Raw genomic sequence first — 21,971 nt, forward strand, 5'->3', positions numbered from 1 at the left:
TAACAGAGTGCACGTTACGGTTCTGGGGGCTGCCCTGATTCCAAACATGGCACATGTTCAAGTATTACCTTCTTGCAATGCAGCCTGCATACCTACTACTTTCCATTCTGACCACTTTCCAGCCTTTTTACTAGCATCTTGTCTTCATTCCTACTTCATTTTGGCTTTTCTAGTATTCATTTCTGGTGGAAAACCACCCTCAACTTTTAGCCATCAAATACTTCCCATTTAAAAGAGTTTAAAACCCCTTTTCTATGAATCCTCCTCAATGCACCACTGGTCTCACAATCGGCACCACTTCAGTCTATCTTGTAGACTCTGAGTTCAAAAAGCACAGGTTTCAAGAGCTAGCACCTGCCTCCAGTATTTACAGACCCTGATTTCCAACCCCACCCTACCCATTCTATGAAGTGTTGAAGTCGCAGCTATCAATAGTATTTGGTCTGAAATTTTAGACAAAAACCCAAGTAGCCAAACCATTAGGAGTGGAGGCAGTATGTTTGACACACAAGAATTCTCATTGACTTCAGGGGTCTAGTTACTGGAAGTACTATTTAGAAGGCAGTTGGGTTTTTTTCTGCACACTTTAGTTATTTTTAGAATAGGTGAAATCAGCACACTGTATTTTAAGGTGTATCTTATAAGAGGCAATATGACGGTCAGCCCCATAAATGCAACATTGATTCTTTGGGGGTTTGAGTCCTACTCACATTAAGGAACTGGATCCTGTGACTACCTCTGTGAAGCAAAATTATTTTGTATTGAGCTCTGCTGTGATTCTAAGCTGAAACACATTCCTATACCATGCCAGAGTTATTCTGTTTTGTTTTGAAGTTTTATATTATATTAGATTTCTGTTAATTTTGTGCTATCTATAAATTGAAGAGATAATATAAGAGATTTGGGAAAGCTGCATCAACATGGCAAAAAATCTAGCTTCTAGTCAATTTTAAGAATACAGATTTTTTTCTTGTAAACAAATAGTGGGAGTTTTTAAAAAAAAAAAAATTTAAAAAATAAATATTGTTCAGCTTTTTTGGAAGCTTTATGTAAACTCTTTAAAAAATATTTCCTTAGAGCATGCACTAAAATGAGAGCTACTAACTTAAGAATGGCCAAGAACTCTCCTAAACACATCTTAGCGTTTTACTTGTTTTTCAGTCTCCTGCCTGCCTGTCCTTCACTAAGGTAATTCTCAGTTGCTGACATGTTCCCCCAGAAAATACTTCTTAGTGCTGTAACAAATTCCTCTGGAAGAATGGGAAACTTAATGCTTAAACACAGGCCTAGAGGACAGAGACTTGAATTCTTCTGTGTGTCTTTGCTCCACTCCATCCAAACACATTTTATTTTGAAAGAGAAACCAGATGCCAGTCCTGCATATGAAAGTTTAAAATAAATCTGGCAGTCTTCCACCTACAGGCCTCAGCAGAACCACCTTCACCAACATTCATGGTCATGAGCTGCTATATATGGCTTAAGGACCTGCATAATAAAGGGTACCATATGCATCTATGTTTAAAATGAAGCCTAACAGAAACCAACCAACCAATCAAACCACCAACATTTGTCAGGAATTCTCTTTTCATCAAACCACACAGGATGAATGATTGAAAATGGCTTTTCTGTTGAGTGCTTCCATTTGAAAACTCTAATCCTCATTATATTCCACCTCACAGTATGGGTACTCAGCAGCTCTGTCCTGAAGGCTCTGAATTTAAAGTCAAATTAGCTAAAAATGTAGGACCAAAGACAGCGTGCAAGTTACCTGTTGGAATGTGCCGTATATGCTTATGGCATTTGTTTTGTTTTCCAAGCAACGCATCACAGAACGTTTTGAGTTGGAAGGGATCATTAAAGGTCACCTAGTCCAACCCACTGCAGTGAGGGGGGATGCCTATTACTTGATCTCTAACTACATCAAGCCATATAGCCTATAGTTTTGTAGGCCTTCAAATAAACAGAAAGTCATCTTCAAAAAAGAAATTGGGTATTGGTGATATTTTAAAAAAACAATGTCATAACATTCTAAAGAACTGATTTTAGTAACGATTGTTCTGATTTTTGACTAGCCACTGAATAGCATCTATTTCTGTAAAATTAAGCTGTTCCCTTTATTAATATTTGTAAACAACACATTTTTAGGTTGCAACTATCTACAGTTTCACCATCCATCAGCCAAAGAGGAAGATTTTTTGACACGGTAATGTGCAAGTCTGTGGCTACTGCACTTCGTGGGGCACTATATTTCTTGTTAACATTATTTAACTAGGGTGCCATGGGGTAGACGAGATTGTGAAATGCGGTTTCAGAGATTGTATGCCAGACTCTAGACACCACCTGATTGCCCTCCATTACCCCCCAGATACAGTCATAATATCCTGTGAGAAAGCTACAAACATAGGACTTCCATTATTAGAAAAATTACAAGATAGCCTTTCACAATACTTAGTAGAATCATTTATTAAACTGTGTCATATTTCCAAGTCTGTAGTATACAAGATGTCAGACTAGGCTTCAAAAGATACAATAAGCAGCAATCAAGTATACAACTCTGGCTCAGATGATTTTTCAATATTGTTGTCAAGGTCTATGAAGAACAACTGTAAAATGACTTACATGAGGAAAAAACCAAGTAAACAAGAACAGAAAAATTTTAAAAAGCCAAAAGCTCTTTCAAAGATCAAGTCGTGTTACTACAAATACTTTGTGCAGCTTCACATTGCTTAGTGAAGTTACTCAGTTTTAAAAGCACTAGAGTGATAAAAGACAAGAATGTTATTTTTTCTTCTTGCCTTCATGATTTTTATGTTTTCAAAATTGAGACAGAAGTAAGAAATATGTTCTTCCTTACAAACAATGGTAGAATGATTCAAATAAGCCCACTCTTCCAGACAAAGCCTTCTATTTAACTTTACTGGTCTACTTAGCTTCACAAAGCAGAGATGTCTGGCAAGTCTGAGATTATTGGGGGAAAGGATCTCATAAGGCACCTTCTCAGAACTACTTTCACTCTTCACCAAAACCAGGAGCAGATACAAAAGCTTGATACAAACCTGTTAAACACCCACTATGGGGCACAAGTTGATTTTGAGAGCAAATTAAAATCAGCACGGTGTTCTGTAACTATCTGAAATTGTTAGAGGGGAAAGTGGGGAAAATGTATGTACAGATTAATCTAATAATTCATTTAAAGATTCATCTGTGTACAAGTGTACTTTGAAAAGCACACTTTACAAAAAAAGTAATAGCTGTAGAACGACAGCTTAAGAAATATGTGCCTCTGCGTTGCTTCCTTTCTGAAGTATTCATCCTTGGTTAACAAGGCCAAAGAATCCTAACATGCAGTCTGAAGCTGTAGCTGGTTCTGTTTTACCATGTGCAAAGCCTGCCTATATAAATGCTGTCTCTTGGCTCGAGTGTGTGCTCCTCTGTGACATTTCAGAGCAAACAATGGCACCCCCCTGGGTCAGGCTGTGGAGAGTTTGGGTTTGATATTGTTTGTGGGACGCTGTTCTATTTATCACACAATAGGGTTCTGTTGCTCCCTCAGTTCTATTGTGTTAAATCACACTGCTTTTTTTAAAGCTACGTTTTAAGTTATAGCCTGACAGGCGCCCTAAGGCATCTAGACACTGGGTGCCCCATAAATTTAAACTTATTACTGCTCAGTATTGCCGTAAATGAGTTAGTCATCTTTTCTCATAAAGCAAGGGAATAGACTGAAAATACAACGCAGCTGCATCTTATTTAAAAGTGTGTCTTTCCAGAGGTACAAGAGATTAACATGCCCTTTCTGAAACCATATGAAAGTCTGCCCAAACTGTAGTAATTCAATCACAGAAAGGCTGGAAGAAGCCCTGTCTAGGCTTGAGGAGTAGCCCGTTCACCCTTGCACAACGTGGCTGTAGGCAACCTGTGTTCTGAACACACATTGTTGTTCTGTTAACATTGATAAAAAGCATTAACCTACAGAGAGCCACAGGATATAACACAGAAGCCCCATGTTTTTGCCTGATCTGTGCCTCAGTGAGGTTATTCTTACAGCATGAAGGGAGCCCAAGAAAGAAGTGGGAGAGAAGGGAGCACAGTGGATGCAGAGTACTCAACAGGAGGCAGCTGCTGCAGTCCTGCCTAACCAGTGGAGTCTTGAACCCATCCAGGCTGCTTCTCACACAGGCACAGAACCATACACACAGCAGCCTTAACAAAGAACACCAGAAGAACACCATAAGCAGAGTCTCCATTCCCCCTCTCATGCTTTCTTGGAAAGAAACCATCTTTTTTTTTCTGTCTGGGCTTGCTGAATTTTATCATTTGTGCACTAGTTCTTGACACTGCATTACTTCTGTGTAGCTTACAAACTGCAGTAAGGGTTACTGGGTTGTATACCATACATTTGAATTCTGATAAAACACCATCAAAATAAGAACTGCAGCAGGTTATTTTCATCTCATGCACTCTGCATCTTTCCAGACTTGGAGGCAGTAGGCATAACCACTATGTTCTAATGAAATTTTGAAGAATGGGAAACATTTATAATAATTGGTAAAAGACATAGGAAAAAAACTAGAACAATCCAAAAGGTTGAAAGCAAAACATTAAATAGACATAGGTGAAGTATTTGTCCCTTGCAGAGATTTTAACTCTTAATACTCTGCAGTTAATTCACCACAGTTAATATCTGATACTCTTGAGTTGGCTTTTGAAAATTTGTTCTTAACAGATACTGTTCTGACAGATGAAATAACACTGATGATTTAAATACCTGGTGATTATTTGACTTGATAGATCACATCAATGAAAGCTATTAGCAAGAAGAGAGAATTAAAAATGTCTCAGTATACTGAAAAATTAATCTGAAATATTTTTTGTTAGAGATCTGCTTTGAGAAGTCTAGGAAGGAACAGCTTCTGGTTTTGGTATCTTTCTGCATGACATTTTGTCCTTCTCGCCAGCTTACAGTATCTGCCTAATGGGACAAAGCAACCCAAAGCCCAATCATCATATAACTTAAGACATTTATCCATTTCAAATGTAATATGATATGGAGGAGGGCTACAACAGCCCAGCATCAGTAGGAACTAGAGATGTCTTGGATAAAATTAAAAGATAAATCATTTTTAGTAGACTCTCAGTGTACCTTTTATGACATCATTTACTAAAAATTTTGTTCCTCCTCTCTCCCTCACTTCTCTCCCATTAAAAAAAAAAAAAAAACAAAAAAGAAAAAGTATCAAACAAAAAAACCCCCACACATTCAAGTGGAGGGAAGAATAGCTGGGAACATGGAATCCCTACAGGTTTGAGTAACCTGCAAGTTTCCACTTGTTCATTCAGCCATCAAAGATCATACACCCATAGGCCTTGTCCAAGGGACAGACATTTGGATTGCATTAAGCTTCCAGTGGGCATGTGTGCAAAACTGCAGTATGAATCTGTTATTAAAAAGGCTGCATGTTTGCTGTTTGTGGTTTGTCAGAAAGGTCATTGTTTAAGATGTTTTCATTTAATGAAAATGTGCCTCTATTCTTGTTATTGTTGTTTGATTGTTTCTTTCATGTACGTTCCTCCTCCCCAGCATCCTTGTTTGTCATGGTATTGTGAAGTATCTTGCTGTTCCTCTAGTTGTCATGGAAGAGGTTAGATGAAATACATTTGTATAACTTTTCATTACACTAGTGGTTAAATTACAGATGGGTATGTTCCCACCATAACAACTTCTCTGAACTCATTAGGAAGTTTCAGACTGGAGTAAGATAAAAACAACCATATTTATTGTGCAGAGTACTGTGGGAGCTGCATTATTTTAGCAGTGGAGGACTTGTTATATTTCTCAGGAATTCCTCATCAGATCACTACCTAGCAGATCTTTCCTCTTAATCTGATCTAAGCACCTACACTGAGCAGACACCTACACTTGCATTCACATAGGTTTACCAAATGTGAGCAAAATTATTCACCCCATGCAGAAAATACACAAAATACTGAACCTCCATTCTTCATTAAGAACACATACGTTGAACTAGCAGAAATAAGCAGCCTAGGCAATAAAAAAACAAGCAGTTAAGGACTTAGAAGCACAAATGACAGCTGAGGTCCAAGGCAGCTGAAGAGATCTCTCAGTTAACCTGTGCACCAACAGGAAGTGGGGATAACTGTATACCTCCATTTTATCAGAGCTCAAAGATTTGCCTTTTGTATTTTGAGATTCAAAAGAATACTTTTTAAAAAAAACATACAAAGACATACACAAGCAACTTTGAAAAGATAGCCAGAAAACATTAACAGATGAGTTAGCAGTAGCTAAATATTTATATTGTACATTTCACATTTATCACAACATACTCTTCTTTTTCCAGAAAAATGTCTCTGTTTGTGGCTAGGACAGACAGTATCCAATTTATTTGTTTCTCTTGGTATATTATCTTCCTTTAAAGAGAGCAGTGGAGCCAAGTGGGCCCTTCTACAGGGGAAAGGACAAAATATCTTCATTTGAGAGCTACTAGATGTGTCTATGGGAGGGAGAAGCAAACAGCAAGGAGACAATAGTATGCAATTTGGGCACAGGAGATGGCCAAGAGCAGCATGAGAAGCTAGAAACAAGTCCCAGTGACAAAGGAAAAAAAAACTCGCTAGGGACCAGAGTGAACGCACAGTCTGCTTCAACCCCAAAAGCCACAGAGATGACTGAAACCAAGACTGGAAGGGAGGACAAAGTGAGCAGCAGGAGATCTGTTTATAAGCCCTTTCTCATGTCTAGTCTGCGTTTTCTCAGTCTCTCATCTCCGTTGTAAGAGGTTTGTCTGATGTAGGCTTTGTTCAAAGAGAACCTGAGGTTTAAGTTTATAAGCTCTTTGAGGAATAAGGTCTGGACAGACCTACCTCAAAGTTCTCATCAGAAGGTTGTTTTTTTGTTGTTGTTTTTGTTTGTTTGTTTTGTTTTTTTAAACATAGGTGGTTTTGTGTTTCATTTAATTATGATGACAAATACTTAGCTACTATGTGCAGCAGTGGCTTTGTCAGGCTGTACCACTTAGAGAAGGGTGAGTGACATCACAAGCTATACACGAGGACACAATCTGAGCTCAGAAACAGCCATGACCTCAGACGAAATTCCTTCACACGTGGATAGAAAGTCAGCATATGGGGTTCTGGTAGAAAGGATTTCATAACTTGCCAGTCTCTCCACTTCCCCCATACTTCATCTGAATTAGGAGCTGCTGATAAAACCCTCTCGGCAGAGCCTCCTGCAAAGCACACTCTCATGGCTAAACCAAGTTATTGTGCAGTCAGCTGTAATGCCACTTGGGCAAGGCCAGAGGAAAGTGATCAAACATCTTCAAAACACAATGCAAAAAGGAGCTTTGTTGATACCAACAGGGAACTTACGGCTAAACAGGATCCAGAAACAGCTGTAACTTGCTTTACCCTACTTCTCAAACCAAAGCAGCAGGCACTGCCTTCTGTGTCCTTCTCTGCTCCAGCCTCTCTGGAGAGTGTATGAGACAACTTACCCAGCACTCAGCAGTCACCAGTTACAGAGGAAACAGGTTCACTGTATTGTCTATACACTGTCACACGTCATCTGCCTGCAAATGGTGCTCCACCAACCAACATTGTCACTGTGCAGGTCACCCCAGCAGCCAGCTGCACTGCTTGAACAAGAGGGGGTGAAACAACATAAGGAAACCATTAGAGCAAAGTAGCAGTTGCCCAACATGTCTCAAAAAGAGATCTGAAGAAACATAATGGAATCACTCACAAGCAACTGTCCATCCGGTCAACATCTGCAGGTGGCCAGCAGCTGCTCCTGCTCTCAAGACAAACTAAAGCAGTTCTCTAGAACTGCACAATATATGCACTAGCTTAGAGTACCTGCCCATGAGTTTTAAATTGTGCCAAACATTAAACAATACTTTCGGTCTGCAAAAGAATGGCTATGAAAAGACAGTACTTCAGAAAAGAAGAGCCAAGAGGGGGAACAATACCTCACCATTGAATGATAAAGGGGGAACGTTGTCTCCAGCTTCCAATTATAACATTATGCAAAACAACTTGAAGTAAATGTGTTTATTTCACATTTAACTTCTCAGCTGTGTGATGGGAAATTGAGGAGAATAAACACAGAAATAACAACGGGTCCAAACTGCAAGTGGCATATGCATGGGTGTATGGGAAGAAAAACACCAGAATCACCCACAGCCTGTGTGCAAGCCCTTCCTATGCTCAGCAGGGTCTTCATCCTTGTGTCCTTAAAGAATTAAATCCCCAGGATGCAGAAGAGGAGCAAGCCCTAAGTCCATCAAGGAAAAAAAAAAAAACATGCTTAGGTGCCTGAAAGGAAGCACCCAACCTCCCATCATCCCTTCCTGATAAGTGATCTGGCTTTGAGATGTAACATCCTTTTCAGTAGACATCCTATTTTATGCCTATAAACAGTGAATATTCAAGTAATAACACTTCCACCTGTTGTTTTTCAGTTTTCCTCACATTAGATAGGATCAGTAAGGAAAGCCTTCAGAGACAGAGAGGATGTCTTTTTGAAGTGAATGATAAACATTTATCTAACAGTTCATCAAAAGATACCTCAGCTCTACACTTTTCAGCAGGCAGAAGTCAAACTGTAAATCAGTGGACTTTCCAAAATACACAGTGGCTGAAGATCAGAATCCCAATTATACATTCATTATTCACTCATGCCTTTATGAGATAGAGAAGCCTCTCTTTTGTTAAACTTACCATTAAAGAGCAAGTTGCTTTGGAAAGTAATAACTAGCTGTATTCAAAAACCTACCAGTACAATCAGGTCACTTAAACTTGCATTTATAAACACTTCTGTTTAAAAGAAATGGCTTTAAAAAAAAGAAGGAAAGTACATAGCACACAGCCTGGTATCAGCAGTGGTTGCCCAGGCAGGCTGAGGGTTATGACTACTATAGCCAGTTACATAGACTTCAGAGGGATGATAAAAGCACTCTTCCAAAGCAGACATTGGAACCACTGAACAGACAGAAGAATTGTATCTTTCATCTGAAAGTAAAGTGAAAGTAAGAACTTGCATCCCCAACCAGATTAATACCACAAGTTTATAAACCAGTCTAGACACTTACTTAGAAGACTAAACCACCTCTGAATTCTATGAGTTTCTATCACAGCCTTTCACAGATTCACTGAAACTCTAAACAGACTCTAAAATCCATAGAGTACTAAGAGGCAACAAATGAAAGGCTCTCCTTAATAACATGGAGCTGCTGGGGAAAAGGTTTAATATGGAAATGATGTGCAAAGCCCAGCTCCTCCTCTACACAGAAGTTTAAATCACATAGCCAGAAAAAGCTGCTGCAGCTCAACAGGAAAATGCAACTTTTAGAAAACAGCAACTTGAAAATGGAGTTGAGTAGAAATGAGCTTGCTGCAAACATTAATGCTTAAAAAACAAAGGGAGGAGGGATTAAATCTTTACTTCACAATAAGTAAAAGTTTTTGGTTTAGAACCCTCTCTTTCACCTGCAATACTGTACAAACCCAGGTGTGGAAAAGGAAAGGTAACAAATAGGTATGAATAAGGAATTAAGTTAAACCACTGAGCACAAGAAATCAGATAATTTTCTAAACCAGACTATCTGACCTTTTCTTTTACTTTAAGCAGGATAATTTATTGTCTCTCGTTCTAAAAGCAAAGCAAGCTAAAGCAGTGTTTCCCATTTGTGATTCTGTGAGGAAGTCCTACTCCCATCTTACATTTCACATAGTCAGTCAGACCCTTCACTACCAGACTTCCTAGACTTAGAAAAAGAATTTTGACACCATTAAAAGGAAAATTCAGGTCATTTAGGAAGGTATGCATTATAAGATTAATAGTTAATAATCCTGTCAACATTTATTTAAGCTAAGCCATTGAAGCAAAAATTTACAGTTATTTCAGCTGCCTGTTGCTACAAACGCACATTTCTCTTAAAGTGAAACAACTAAGCATATGCCTGCTTACTTCTAGCAGGTGGCATCCTACATGTTACTAACTGAGAGGTTTCACTTGCAACATGACAAACAGCACAAAATCTCCCATCAAAACCACCCTGTCAAATTCCATGTCTGCCATGACTTACTTGGCACCCAGGGTACCTAGGGCAGGTTTTTCAAAAACGTACAGTGATGGCCAGACCTTCCTGTGCTCAAAATTAGTAGGAATAAGTTCCTATTAGTCAGAGTTAGTTCCTATTTAGATCAAAACTAAGCCACTGAATCCTTGAACAGCCTCAAGCCTACCCTTATTGCCCCATAAGAAAAGACTGAACTTCCATCTGAATTTAGCATTAAAATACAGGCATAGCAGGGGTAGACAAAACAGGTAATGAGAGTCAGCATGTATACCAACAGCATTAACAGTCCTAAAACCCAGCAATTAATTATTTCCTCTGTATCAGCCTTTTAAGAGCTTTGCCATTATATTATCAACATGCATTTATGATAGGAAGTACTTCACATTGTTTACTCAGAGAGCAAACTTACAGAATTCTTTTGTTTATTTGTTTTCTAAATTAAGAAGACATCTTAGCTTATATTAAATCTCTTGCCCATGAAGTTAGCTGGCTCAGGAGATCTGATACAGGTTAAAAAGTACATACAGTTTTCAGACAGAAGGAGAAAAGAAGAGGGAAATATTTTATTTAATAGAGCCACATTTACAAACCACTCACAAACAACTGGCTAAAATTCCAACATCACAATAAGAAAAAAATTATTCTCCTTGGCAGAGCTAAAAAACAAAGCCAAACCCCTATAAGATCTGAAAAGTCTCCTTTTATTTAAAAACCAAACTTAAAAAGACAAACAAAAACTGACCAACCCACCTACCCCCAACAACTTACTCTTATCTTCCCTCCTCCCAAGGCAAGACAGACACCTTTTATAGTTGATGTTGAAAGGCTTGTTAAAGGAAGCAGGGTCACTTGGCCCCAGTGGTGGGGCTGGTAATGAAGCCCAGCTGCATCCTCCCCAGCTCTGCAGGGCTGAGGGGCAGCCACAGGCTTGGGAGAGCAGGCAGACATCTCCCCGTGGAGCTGGCTTGCACTTTGTATAGCTACTCAAAGCAGTGAAAATGAGGTAAAAGCAGATGGAAAAAGCCATCGTCTTTGGTGTGGTTTTACTTTGGACATGTATCTCCATAAAAAGTCTATCTGAGAGGGAAGGCCAGCAGAGAAAGGGGTTTTTGCATGGTTTTCCTCAGAGCCCTATGGCTAAGGAGGTGTCTTTGCTGATACACCACAGCCCCATGCTTTTTAACACCAGCATTGTTACTTGCCTCTCAGAAGAGGAAGTGAAAATGCTCCAAGTTTGTTGATTGGGCAAATCTCACGCTGCTGCACCTTCTAAGCAGATGTGTTTGAGGGAAAACCAGCAGCAAAAAAAAAAAAAAAAAAGAAAATGTGTATAATAAGCCAGGGGGGAAAAAAAAAAATTCACATTCCTTTAGCCTCCTTCTAACTTTGCTGGAATGCCAGGAGACCTTTTAAGTAATAGCAAACAATATGAAATGGAAGGGGACATAAAAGAAAATGTTAATACCTCAGGGGTACTCTGGTCCTTTCTAACTTTCTGCACTAGGGAGAGAACTTAATGTATACTTTGGCATCCAGAATCTTATCAAATATTTTCTTTGCACATGCCAAGACTTTATCTGTTCATTTTAGCTTGGACCTGGAGGAGTGCTTGCACAGTGAAACTGGAAAAGGGGAACAAGAGTGGAAATGCCCAGTTAAATTGTCCACTTTATTCCACTGTAAACAATTAGTTTGTGGTTAAGAAAAATATAGATTACTATTGGTGGAAAAAGAAGCCAGACAACCTCCTTTTCCCACATAGTCAAATATACTCTTTGCCAAAGAAAATTTAAATTAGTCTACACACATTATTTGTCAAATGCTGTCAATTCATGCAGCCCTTTTACTCTCTAGGGGCCTCATAGTTTAAAGCCCAAATCCTGAAATGAGATCTGCTTAGGACTAGAATCCCTGCCCCTGTGCTGACTTCCGACCATGAAGGTCCCTGGGTGGACACAGAGCATCACGTTATGAGACAGGGACCCAACTGGCACTAATGGTACCTGGTAGCTACTCATTAAGCTGATACACAAACTGCAGGGGGATTGCCAGACAGACTGCTTTGAGAATTGTCCCCTGGTCCAAAAGCCAGTGTGCCGTGCTTTCAGGGAAGTGATCCTTCCCAGCATAGTTTCTTCGTTTGCTGTTTTCATTCATTATGCCAAGACTGAGTTTGTTTGACTTCTCTGGGAAATGGGCCTTTCAGAAGCAGACAAAAACCCTGCAAGCAGATGACACTTTTCAAATGCTCATTAGGTTGTTGGTGCTGTCCAAGAGAGAAGATAAAAATATGAGCTCATGCTGAAAGTGTGGGTTTGAGATTTTTTATCTGAGACATAAAAAGAAGGTCTTCATGGAGTAACTCTTTGACCTGAAGTGCTGGTTGGAAGTGGCCTTAAAACCTGACTTGCTGGCCAGATTACCAGAACTGTGTGACAACGGGCATTTGGAACTAAACAGTACACTCATGAGTACAAGGTTTTTTGCTGTTTGTATTAGTAGAAGTATATTTTTTACAAGAAAAGATAAGATTAAGTACCACTTGTAGAAAATGGAAGAGACAGCTTCTGAGCCAGACGGGTGGGTGAATACTGACTTCCTAAGGCTCTCTCAAAGTCCAAGAGCTGACTAGTATATGAGTAATATTTGATGACTGCCAGTCTTTAACCTATGATAAAAGCTTTTCATAGTGTACAGCAGCATTCAGCCTCGTGTTCTCTACTCATTACAAGCCAAATATGTTTTATTGCAATGTCTTCTAAATAACGCTGAAATTACACTAACTTGAATTAATAGCTGTAGTACTGAGAACCTGAGTTACTGGCTCAGTAACCCAGCTCAGCTGCAGAGCTGGGACAATCTCTGTGGTCAGTCAGACCAAAGATGTGTGCATTGCCGCAACACTTGATCTCTGTTATCACAAAGGTTTAAGAACAGATTTCCAAGCAGAGAGAGGGGAAGTTCAAGGTTCCTGGGCACAGCTGCTCATCATTGTTTCCATACTGAATTAGATAACAGGCATTTTCATATCCCGTCTAACTGAATGTATTCAAACATAGTAACTTCAAAACTAAATATTCAAAGGACTTTGAGCAACAACACTATTGCATTTTTTTGGCAAGTGCTAAGGTAAAAACATGGTTGCTGGTCCAAACAAGGATTTTCTTAATATTCTTAAAATCACTACTTAGAACCCCCCAGAATATGGCTCTGAGACCCATACATTGTTTTTATCACTGTAGTTCTTGAAAGGAAGTTGTATGTCTGTGTGTATAACTGATTGATTTATTCTGCAGTTTTGCTACCATCATAACCTTAACTTGTGTTGTGAAACTCATGGACCATTTTGTCCTTTGGGCTCTTGGAAGTTTAGATTGTAAGGTTGCTGCCAGACTTGTCAGTAAGTAAATCAGTAAAATTAGATAAGCTCAACTTTGATTGATGAAGGTGTTGAAGATTATCTCGCTGTGGTATGCAGTGGCTCAATGACTCTTTACTCATTTTGAAACAAACAAAAAAAAAATCTTTAGAGAATTTCTTCTCCGTTACACAGTCCTGCAGTAGATAGATCCCAGTGAGGCGCTACCACCAGTGTGGGCCACCATGTACTGATTTCCTATAGCCCTGAATGTTCCTCAACTGCGTATTCCAGCATGGCATTTCTCTCCCCAAGGGACACAGCATCAGTACGAATGCTGAACTCCACTTAGCCTTCTATTTCCAGGCACATGTTTCTATTTTAATTGTGTCTCCAGCCTTGTGCTTAAAAAACTTTTTATATGTGATGTATATTTGTATGTGTATTTTGCTAGACCAGCTTTTATTGACCTTTTATGCCAAGTATGCATCTATTGTATTCTTTAAGAAGTTTTTCATATATGTTTTGAAGTGAAACTAGGGACACAGATGTGTCAGTGCATTAATAACAGGATCCAGATCTGTGACTAAGTCAGACCCAATGTAGGGCAGCAGTTCAAAGTTACTGTTGTTTTGTGGCCCATGTGAAATGAATCTGAAGATTTGTTTCATTTCTCAGTAGATAGAAAGCTGCAAACTGGTGATGAGGTAAGCCAGGGGATGAAGACACATAGTGTTTGAACTGTATTCATGGCCAGTCTGACTGGCAATGATGGGGCATGAAGAAAGGTCTTCCATCACCTATGCTATGACTCCTTAGATGGGCTCTGTGCCTCACAAACACTCAGTCTGGAGCTTTCCCAGTAGATTACACCTATCTTACTTTAATTTCCACTTCAGTCACCTCCCATTTAAGGGTGACATTCACGCTGTATGAAGACTGGTGCTCTTATTTTTACTCCATTGTTCAAAATCAAAACTGCCTCTCTCAGAATCACTTAACTCCATTAAGATCTGAATAATAATGGAATGACTAGTAGATGCGGTAGTAGTATGATCTCAATTTCATGCAGAAGAATAAATACAGCTAGTTGTTTGGGAAAAGAAGAAATCCAGTGGGGATGAAGACAAATATTGTGACATTTTTATTTGAAAACATAGTGTTCATAAATAGAAGATGCAGGCATCTTAGGGATTTGGTTTTCCTTTTGTGACATACTGCAAGCGTAAGGAGTTAGCAGGCAGAAAAGCCAAGTGAGCTGGATGAGTATCCAGAGACACCTGGCTGAAGGGAACAAACACAGCTGGAATGCTGAGGAAAGACATTTTCAAGTAAACATCATACCACACCAATGGAAGGGGTACTGTTCCCACCAAAACAGCAGAGTAAACAGAGAAATGCTTAAAAAAATGCAAGTGTTGCCTTTAATTGAAGAATTCAGTAGCTTTTTGGACAGTGAGATGTAGGCAAAGTAGCTACCCCCTCCAATGGTGATTTAACACTGGTACCACAGTCCCGTTCTTGAAGGATTCCCAGCTATAGTCATCTGCTGCACACCTACACCCTGGCATGTGTAAATGAAGCCATTTGCTTTACGAAATCAGAGAGATGTTTTCAAATGGGGAGAGAAAATCATCTCTGGAGAAATCTAAATTTCAATTATTAGGTTTATTATATAATTACATTAAAAAAAAAAAACAGGTGTCTTCTGATCAGTCTTCATATCTGCCTCTCCCTTGGAGAATCACCACAACTAATTTGGCATGTGGAACAGCATGGGAGCTTGCACATCCATGAAACCCTACTGCCACCCACCAGTCTGCAAACTGAGATGTCCTGGGGACAGCAGAAAGGACAACCTGAAGAGCTCAGCACCAGAGGGCCAAGGAAAACTGGAGCTCACCGCTGCAGGGATGGACAGTTCTCATCTCCCCCCTGTGAGCAGCCTAAGAGGAATCTACTTTGAGCCTCTATGTGGGCTCTGGTCCCTTTCCCTTATGCCCTAGTTTCTCCACCTCTATCTTCAGAGCCTCAGGGGGTCTGTAAGTGCCGAAATCCCAGCAGCGAGACCTTTGTGGGCAGGCACCTAAGGAAGAGACAGACTGTCTCTGAATAAGCCCTGACATCCACTGCCTGAATGCTGTGGACATACAGTTAGACCACGAAAAAAACTCTCAGTTACCTGTCCTGGGGCCCTGACCGCTACTGTAACATTGGAACTGAGGCATTGTGTGTCCTGCTCTTAGCTGCTTGAAATGGGGCTGCTCCAGTTGCTTCTCAGAAGTGTTTTCCATTAGGCAGCTCTATACAAGTTTATGAGTCAATGAAGGTGATGTGGAAAAAAAAAAAAAACAGGCAAATTCAGAAAAGATGAGATCCGGACATATAATATTTTAAAGAAATCTACACAATAGAAATAACTTCCAATTTAAATGAAAGTATTTCTCTTAGCACTACCATTCTTGCTAATGGGGGGAAAAAGAAACAAAACTCAGCTTATTATTCCTGTGGTCAAAACCAGCAGCATCCAGAAAGCAAATGTTTTCAATGATAATCTAACAAAAATAACAGCTGGTTCCATGGTGTGTGATTTGTTTGAACTGTTTGGTCTCTCTAACTCAGACTGTGAGCTCCTTGTAAAGCGCTGGTAGAACTCACAACCACGACAAAATAGGATCCAGTCTCACCCAGCACAAGTGAAGCTCCTCTGCACTGTCCTGCTCCTTTAGTGCTCGTATCACTGTAGACCCAGAGTATGCCAAAAATACCCCTCCTTCAATGGCCTGTGCTCCCCTGCAGATTTAAACTGATTCTAACATCCGGGATCCTAGTGCACTTCAGTCACCTTGCCCAAAAAAATTTAGAAGAGAGGCAGTTTCAGCAAGTAGCTGAATTCAGTTTGTTCAGCACGCCTCTTCTGTCCCCAAGCCTGTTTGCCCCTTAGAATGTCAAGAAAAAAGAAACAACATATAATCTAATATTTTTAATTTTATGTACAGGAATATAACGTTATGGCAACTTTGTACATGAAATACATACAGTATTTAAACATGAAAATCAGCTAGGTAAGAATTTACATTAGCAATGAAACTGCTTCATGTGCAGCCCAGTTAATACTTAGTTTAGATCTGTATTTTATTGGTGAGATATTTTAATAGTTTACAATCATAGAAACATAAACATTTAAAACAAGACTCTATAAAATAATTTACAGAAACCCTACCATCTACATTGAGAGAAAGGGTGTATGTCTGTGAGTTTTGTGTGTGAATAACAAGGTGGACGAATGATGTATCTCAGCTTTCTGAAGTATAAAATAATTTAGAAGCAGTTCATGCATTACGGAAGCAAAGGAGTGCCAGTTCCTTTGAAGTTTCCTGCTACCGTGGACATCTACTGAGCTTCACATGTGGGTCACTGGACACATGATAATACCACTGCCGGGTGCTACCAGAGAGCACCAGCCTCAGTTCCTCCAAACAATTACTTATGTAAACATAAATATACAAGTTGATATCTTCTCTACACAGTACAAATACAGCTCACAACTTCTCAGCTGTGCAAGTAGTCAATCCATATACTTGGAAGTAGGATAATGTTCAGCCCGGAGTTCCATATATTTCTATGTACAGGGGTACTAACAGAACTTCCTTGTTTTCACCAATTTGCTCTGATACTTCACGGAGTGCCCACCATGGCCTATCACGTAAACATCCAGCAGGTAGGACTTGCCAGGCTGCAGGCCTCTGATTGTCTCTGTGGTCACTGCTTTCTGGATGTTCTGGCTGTGGAAGTATTTACAAAGAACCTTTTCCGTTTTCTTCCTTGTATCTGGACCCAAGCACTGGTTCTGCTCTCTTTTCTTCTGCTCTTCGTTGTAGTTGTCATCCACTTCCCTTTTGTAGATGCAGAATTTGTTTCTCTCCTGCGTGCCCAGCCACGCCACTGTGACTGAAGAACACGTGCGGAGTTTGTCGAAAGCTTTGATTCGTGTATCTTCAGGAAGAGAAGGAAACGACTGCTTGTTAGGCCTTGTTGTAGCCAGGATTTTCAGCACAGAAGCACCTTTTTTGCTTCCTTTCAGCCTAATAAGGTATTTCGCTTTTGCTTTACCCCGAAGCTGGAACTGCCTCACACCCTCCACATTTTGAGACAAGAGAAGTTTTCCATCTCTTCTAACTTGAATCTGAACAGCATCCAGGCATGAATGAATGGAGAAGGTGACTTTTTGGTGAGATGAAACCGGAGCAAACCGTAAAAATTTGGCTCCCTTTCTCTTGATGAATACATCTGTAACTTTGCCATCCTTCAGTTCGACCGTTTTCTGTTTAGCCTCCTCCTTCGTTCTGGCAAAGGTGCCAACGTATGCGGTGCTCATGTTAGTGTTGGTATTTACTGCAAACATGTCAAAGTAGTACTGTGTATCAGGCTTCAGGTCAGACACTGTGAAGATGTTCTTGTTTCCAATACAAACTTTATGCAGATCAACTCTCGGCTTTGGGGATGTTTGGCGCCCAAACTTTGACAAAGACTTCAGGAAACCACGTTCTTTGCCAGAGTTGTTGTCTGAGGGGAAGCCAAAATGGGCAAAGTCAAATGGACTGAAATCCAGGCCTGGTTTTGGAGCCATCATGAAGGCATCATCAGAACTGAGCTTGGCTTCAACAGCACAGAGGCTTTTGAAATTGTGTTCTTTGTTGATGACTATGCAATACTGAATTGGCTGTTTCAGTAAGGAGGCCGTGGGACTTGGTTTCCACGCCAGCGTCACTGTTGTACGTCCCAGAGAAGTGACATCAACTCTGGGATCATAAGGTAATTCAGGATAAGGTTGGTCTGACTCTGGAGTAGTGGTTGCATACACTTTAAAATGTGTATCTTTCTCTGTTGACAGCAGATCTAGTTGGTACAAACCAGACGGGGAACTAGAGGACACAAAGTACTCAACATCATTGCCTTTGTAAGAGAACAGCTCTGTGCCTTCCTCGTTAGTAATCTGCTGTTTCTGTTGCTCAAGAGGTTCTGGTTCACCTAGATTACAAGCAAAGAAAAACATTTGTACAGACACAATCTGCAAATAAGGAAAACAAAACTCTAGCAGATATTTCTACATAAAATACAAAAGTGAAATGAAAAAGGAAGGTTTTATCTTCTGAGAAAGATGTGACCAATACTTCTGTCAAATCAGGGAGGGAAACTGGTTTGGCACTCAGGTTAAAACCAAATGCAACAGAAATTGCACCTGAGCAGTATCAACAGAGTCTTGTGAATGGCAGCTAATACCTTCCACTGGAGGGCTCCGCACAGCCAACCTGGAGATGCTGGAGTTCCCCAGGGCCAGCTGATGACTCTGCCTGCTTCTGGACTTGGACCCTTAGCTCTGGCCCTCTGAGTCATGCCAAAATTTTGTGCCTAAATACAGTGGAGGCCAAAGGTGTGAATACCATACAGTGTGGTGCATATGACACGTTAGCACTTGTTTGAGAGGCTCTGGAAACCAAAGACCTCTTCTGTCTTGACTAGCAGTTATATGGCTGTTTTCCAATCATCTCCATGTCTACAGACAAGTCCCCTCACAGGGGTGAGCTCAGCCCTGCTGCAATGCCAGCCCTGTCTCTCCAGTTCTTCTCTTGTGTACACAGCTCACAGTAGAGCCCCCATGAAAATTAGTTACTCTGGGAAAACACAGTTTGATATAACAGCATCAGTGCACTGCAACTATAACCTCAGCTTTTACTTTTATTTTTTACAACCCTTTTCCTTGCCATGTTGCTACCTGCTGTCAGTTTCCTGCACAACAGCAAGACTGGGGCTGAAGATCCAAGCATCATGAGATCATAAAGACAGGCCTGCTGCAAGACTCAGAATCACACCAAGAATATGGTCTGAGGTTCTTCAAATCCCAAAGAAAACTTGTTGATGGTTTGTTACCTGAACCTTCTCCACTGGTTTCCTCTGGGAGCTCTTGCACACTCAGTTTCCACTCCAGAGGGGCATCACATGGCGTCACTGTCACTGCTAAGGGAGTGTTGTCCTCTTCAACCACAAAGAAATACCTTGAGGAAGATTAACAAAACCATACATCAACAAATCCTGATGGCAGCCAACCGGCAAGGACTAGTTTGTCATGATCAAGGTTGATCTTGGTAGGGCAACAGAGACAAAAGTGTTACTTTGGCAAGCATGTGCAGAGGGAATATGGAAAGGCCAGTGGGTGAGAGCTAAGGAGGTGAAAGGGAGTCCTACTGCTAACACTGTGGAACAGAGCTCACAGTTTGCTTGCCAAGACATGGAAGAGGGGTTTCTGGTCTCCTGCCCTACCATCCAGCAGCTTCACTTTTTACCCCTACACTAACTATTTGCAGTATAAATGGTCACAAAGGTATAAATGAGGGCAAATGGCTCTTTCCTAGAATGTAGGGATATGCTCTTCAAAGCAGGACACACATTTTATGCTATGTCCAGCTAAGGGCCCTAGAAGCACACTTAGGCACATATGCGTTCAGCTGTCCTCCTGCAGCCCCCCAAGCATTACACCTCATTTATTGAAAAACATTTCTCACCGATGAAAGCTGAAGGAGGTGTGTGTGATATGAGGAGGAAGGTGGCAGTACTGGTCTTCCCTGAACTCTTTGAAGCCTCAGGTTCTTCCTGAGTCTAACCTCTGTATTTTCAGAGGGATAGAGTTGAGGTTGGGAAGTGGGGGGAGTTCAGACCAGCCTGGCTTACACTGCTTCTTTAAAGAACAATATGAAATAATGAAGCGAGACAAGTGTGGTGGGGCAAGCCTCTAGTTTCTAATTTCCTTCCTGCTCCCTTAGCCTCCAGACATGGTTAGTGGCCCCACTTGAGGGAACTTCTGCGGTCTGTGGGAGCTCTGTGCTTATCCCAGAAATCAAATAAATTGGATAGACCCTCAGCCGGGGAGGCCAGATAGGAATAGAAACTCTCATAGTTACTTATTTCAACAGACAGAAGACTGGCATTTGTGTTTTTCTGGTTTGGATCCAATTTTTATTCCAAAACACCCAGCAAATAAAGCTAGTAGCTTCAAAGTACAACCTCCTCACTTGAGCCAGACAGAAATACCTTTTAGGGGTGTCTCGGAAGAGGTAGCTGCTAATTTCGGCTCCGTCAGGGATGACTGATGAATCATGAAAAAATGCTTTGTCCCGGATCTGCATTTGGAAGAGCTCTTCATCTCTGGTAGGTAACTTCTGGGGCCTGGAGCTGAGCGGCAGCAGCAGGAGCAGCAGTGGGCAGTGCAGCAGGAGCATCCTACAGCAACAAGAGGGAGTTCCACCTGAGGAGGGCTGCACCACATGCAGCATGAGCTGCCACCAGCCTGTCCCACACTGGTGGGCATGACTGTGGTGAAGCACCAGCTTGTTCGTGACCCATGGTCACTGCCTCAGATAGCTGCAAACTCACGTGGCTCTTGTGGGCTGATCTACTGCTGAAACATGGGCAAACCTACATCAACATCAATGCCCTGTATGTTTTGCTGGCACCTTCGCTGTCCTGCCATATGAGCACTAGGGATGCACACTGTAAGGACTAAGCTGATATTGTCACAGTGTTTGGATAAAGTACGTAAATAAGATTTTTTCCAGCTTGAATGGTAACTGAAAGCAAGCCCACACACTGGTTGCAAATTGAGATCTCTCCCTGTCATTAACAGAGAGCAAAAGCCTTCCACACACTTGGTTACAGCTACAGTTTGATGTTTTGCCATAGCAGAAACAGAGCTTGCTGGACATGGGAGCTCGAGTTAAGCCCAGGGCAGATGGAGGGTACACTGACCATCCTTATGAGATTCTGGTTAGGATTGCAACAATCCTTTGAAAAGTAAATATTTCCAGTGAAATTGTTCTTTATAAAAGAGTGAATTAGGAAAATGTGTTATAAAGCCACACATATTCAAAGCACATTGGTATTAGCATGCAATTCAGCAGGGTTTAATCCTCAAGCCTGATGGGAATTGCAAAACACAAAAGCAGAGAATCCCTTACAAATTGGGCATAATAATTCATAATCTCAGCCTTTCATTATTATGTCTACAACTAGGTCAGTAATAACTACCCCAACATATACAGTGGGACAGGCTGGAAATCTCCTTTCGGTGCACTAGATGATCTCATGTATAATGGCTCTGGTATAGGGGGCTGGTAGGGGGGAAAAAGCCTACTCCTGGTACAACAAGTTTCATTGATAAATTATGACTTTTTTTTTTAAATTAGAGGGGGAAAAAAAAAAAAAAAAAGATGTTCAGGCCATCACCTAAACTGTGTTAGCTGCTGGCTTTAGGGAGAAGCACAATAAAAAGCCGAACTGGCAGGAACAGTTTTGTCTTGTTCCTTGGCTGCACGGGTGGTCATGCACCGCTCCTTGTACTGCACTCTAAGCTAATAATAGCTTTGTAACAAACTCCTTCTTTTTACCTTTAGCATCAAATCTGCTGTTGAGATTTGTTGTTATTATTTTTCCCCCATATTTGATCTTTCCCTCAT

The 21,971-nt window shown here is 40.7% G+C and overlaps 1 protein-coding gene across 1 annotated transcript; it reads right to left on the reverse strand.

Moving 5' to 3' along the window:
- Positions 1-16,429: 16,429 nt before the first annotated feature.
- NDNF (neuron-derived neurotrophic factor) lies at positions 16,430-20,738 on the reverse strand. Its single transcript, XM_008945427.1, has 3 exons — positions 20,551-20,738; positions 19,393-19,517; positions 16,430-18,492 (listed from the first exon to the last, which is right to left on the reverse strand). The coding sequence occupies exons 1-3, from the start codon at positions 20,736-20,738 to the stop codon at positions 17,099-17,101; spliced, it is 1,707 nt and encodes a 568-aa protein (XP_008943675.1). The 3' UTR covers positions 16,430-17,098.
- Between the last annotated feature and the right edge of the window lie 1,233 nt (positions 20,739-21,971).

The sequence above is a fragment of the Merops nubicus genome, unplaced genomic scaffold (assembly GCF_000691845.1).
Source record: "Merops nubicus isolate BGI_N331 unplaced genomic scaffold, ASM69184v1 scaffold48608, whole genome shotgun sequence".
Taxonomy (NCBI): domain Eukaryota; kingdom Metazoa; phylum Chordata; class Aves; order Coraciiformes; family Meropidae; genus Merops; species Merops nubicus.